Raw genomic sequence first — 1,720 nt, forward strand, 5'->3', positions numbered from 1 at the left:
ACACACACACACACACACATAGTATCTATAGTTATCTATGCTTGATATAATACAGATAAACATACATTCAGATAATACAATATAATCATAGGTAATGAGATTTACAAAATTGGTGAAATGAAATATTATTTTGTTTTTTTTTATTTATCTATTTGTTTATTTATTTACTCAAAATTATTAAAAACATTTGAAAACAGAGATTTTGCATTATCAATTCACCAATGCATTTTTTTTTTTGGGAAATGACACTAATGATGAACTCAAAATGTCCAAGTATCAACTAATTATTCACTCTGAACCTTGTATCTGTAGTATATTCACTAATTATAACAATATAGTTTATTTATTAATATAGTATACTAAATATTACTAATCATTTATATCACAAGTTATTTATTGCACTTATAATAATTAGTAGGAAAGTGATGTGTGTATGTGTGCAACACCAGAGTCCAAGGCAATTCAATTAATTTAATTTCAATATAAATATATATTTGTGTCAATAAAATGGCTCTCATAAAAATATCTGTTATATAAGCAGTGACACGTTGAGTGTCATTGAGTTGAGGAGTTAATGAGAGACATGTGTCTGAGTGGAACATGATGTGAAGGTGGATAGCGAGGAATAAGAATGTGGCAGCACTTTTGCTGACTTCACAAAAAAATCTGCTTCACAGCCTATCTATGCGGATTGCTTTCTCTGTTCCCTATTCCATGTTCATCTCTTCCCCATGTTTCCAAAATCAGCCTGCAGTCGCCAGAAATAATTTCTCTTCCTCAGATGTCCTGTGTCTGGTGCCTTCTGGAGGTGAGCTGACTCCTGTGTGGGTCATCGTGGTCGTTTGAGGAGCAGATATGTGGGACGGGCAGTCTAAAACGTGTCATGTGCACGCCCTGTTCGATGCCTTTGTTCAAGCCGCCACATGCAAGGAGACCTTCAGGGCCTTCCAGGAGCTGTGTGAAGAGCTGAAGCTGCATCCCAGCGGTCAGCCGCAGTTCTACCACACCCTGAGGAGCAGACTGCACTACTGGAAGGCCAAAGCACTATGGGCCAAACTGGATAAAAGAGCCAGCCAGAGAGAATACATGAGAGGCCATGCTTGCACCAGCACCACGGTACAAAGAGTCACCCGCAGTGCATTGCAAGAGAGAGTTCTCTTCACTAGCGTGCTGAAAACTGTTTCACATGCAGGTTTTTGTTGTGTGTTCAGTGTCTAATCATAGGTGCAGGTCCGTGTGGATTGCGGACCGCTATAGAGCTGCGATTTCTTGGCGCCAGGGTGATTCTGGTGGAAAAGCGAGATGCTTTCTCACGGAACAATGTTCTTCACCTTTGGCCGTTCACCATCCAGGACCTCCGTGGTTTGGGGGCCAAAAAGTTCTACGGGAAGTTCTGTGCTGGAGCCATAGACCATATCAGTGAGTTAATGTGAACTTGAACTCAGAACTCAGTTGAATACACATTTGTGGTTTTATTGCACACAGTTCATCAGTGCAAATTATTCCAAAGAAAAAAAGCTTGCTCCACTTCTGAAACAACTTCCTTTCCAGGTGACATCATCTATGCCAGGCAGGCTATTGGTTAACGCCCACTTTTCACAATCAATTTCCAGTGAATAAAAGTCCCAACCTACTTTTTCCCCAATAATATTTTAAATCATTTTTTATTAATTAATTAAATTATTTCTTTGCTTTTAAAGTGGCCTTGTTATAGTTTTTT

General features: G+C 38.9%; 1 protein-coding gene across 1 annotated transcript in view; it reads left to right on the forward strand.

Annotated features, from left to right (window-relative positions):
- The first annotated feature begins 786 nt into the window (after nucleotides 1–786).
- The window catches only part of LOC107600035 (protein-methionine sulfoxide oxidase mical3b-like), a 4,369-nt gene continuing 3,435 nt past the window's right edge, over nucleotides 787–1,720 (forward strand). Inside the window, exons 1-2 of the mRNA XM_016291800.1 lie at nucleotides 787–1,116; nucleotides 1,212–1,419. Of these exons, the coding sequence (XP_016147286.1) occupies nucleotides 856–1,116; nucleotides 1,212–1,419 (469 nt within the window). The 5' untranslated portion in view covers nucleotides 787–855. The remainder of the gene's footprint in view (nucleotides 1,117–1,211; nucleotides 1,420–1,720) is intronic.

The sequence above is a fragment of the Sinocyclocheilus grahami genome, unplaced genomic scaffold, assembly GCF_001515645.1.
Source record: "Sinocyclocheilus grahami isolate Dianchi unplaced genomic scaffold, SAMN03320097.WGS_v1.1 scaffold276.1, whole genome shotgun sequence".
Classification (NCBI taxonomy): domain Eukaryota; kingdom Metazoa; phylum Chordata; class Actinopteri; order Cypriniformes; family Cyprinidae; genus Sinocyclocheilus; species Sinocyclocheilus grahami.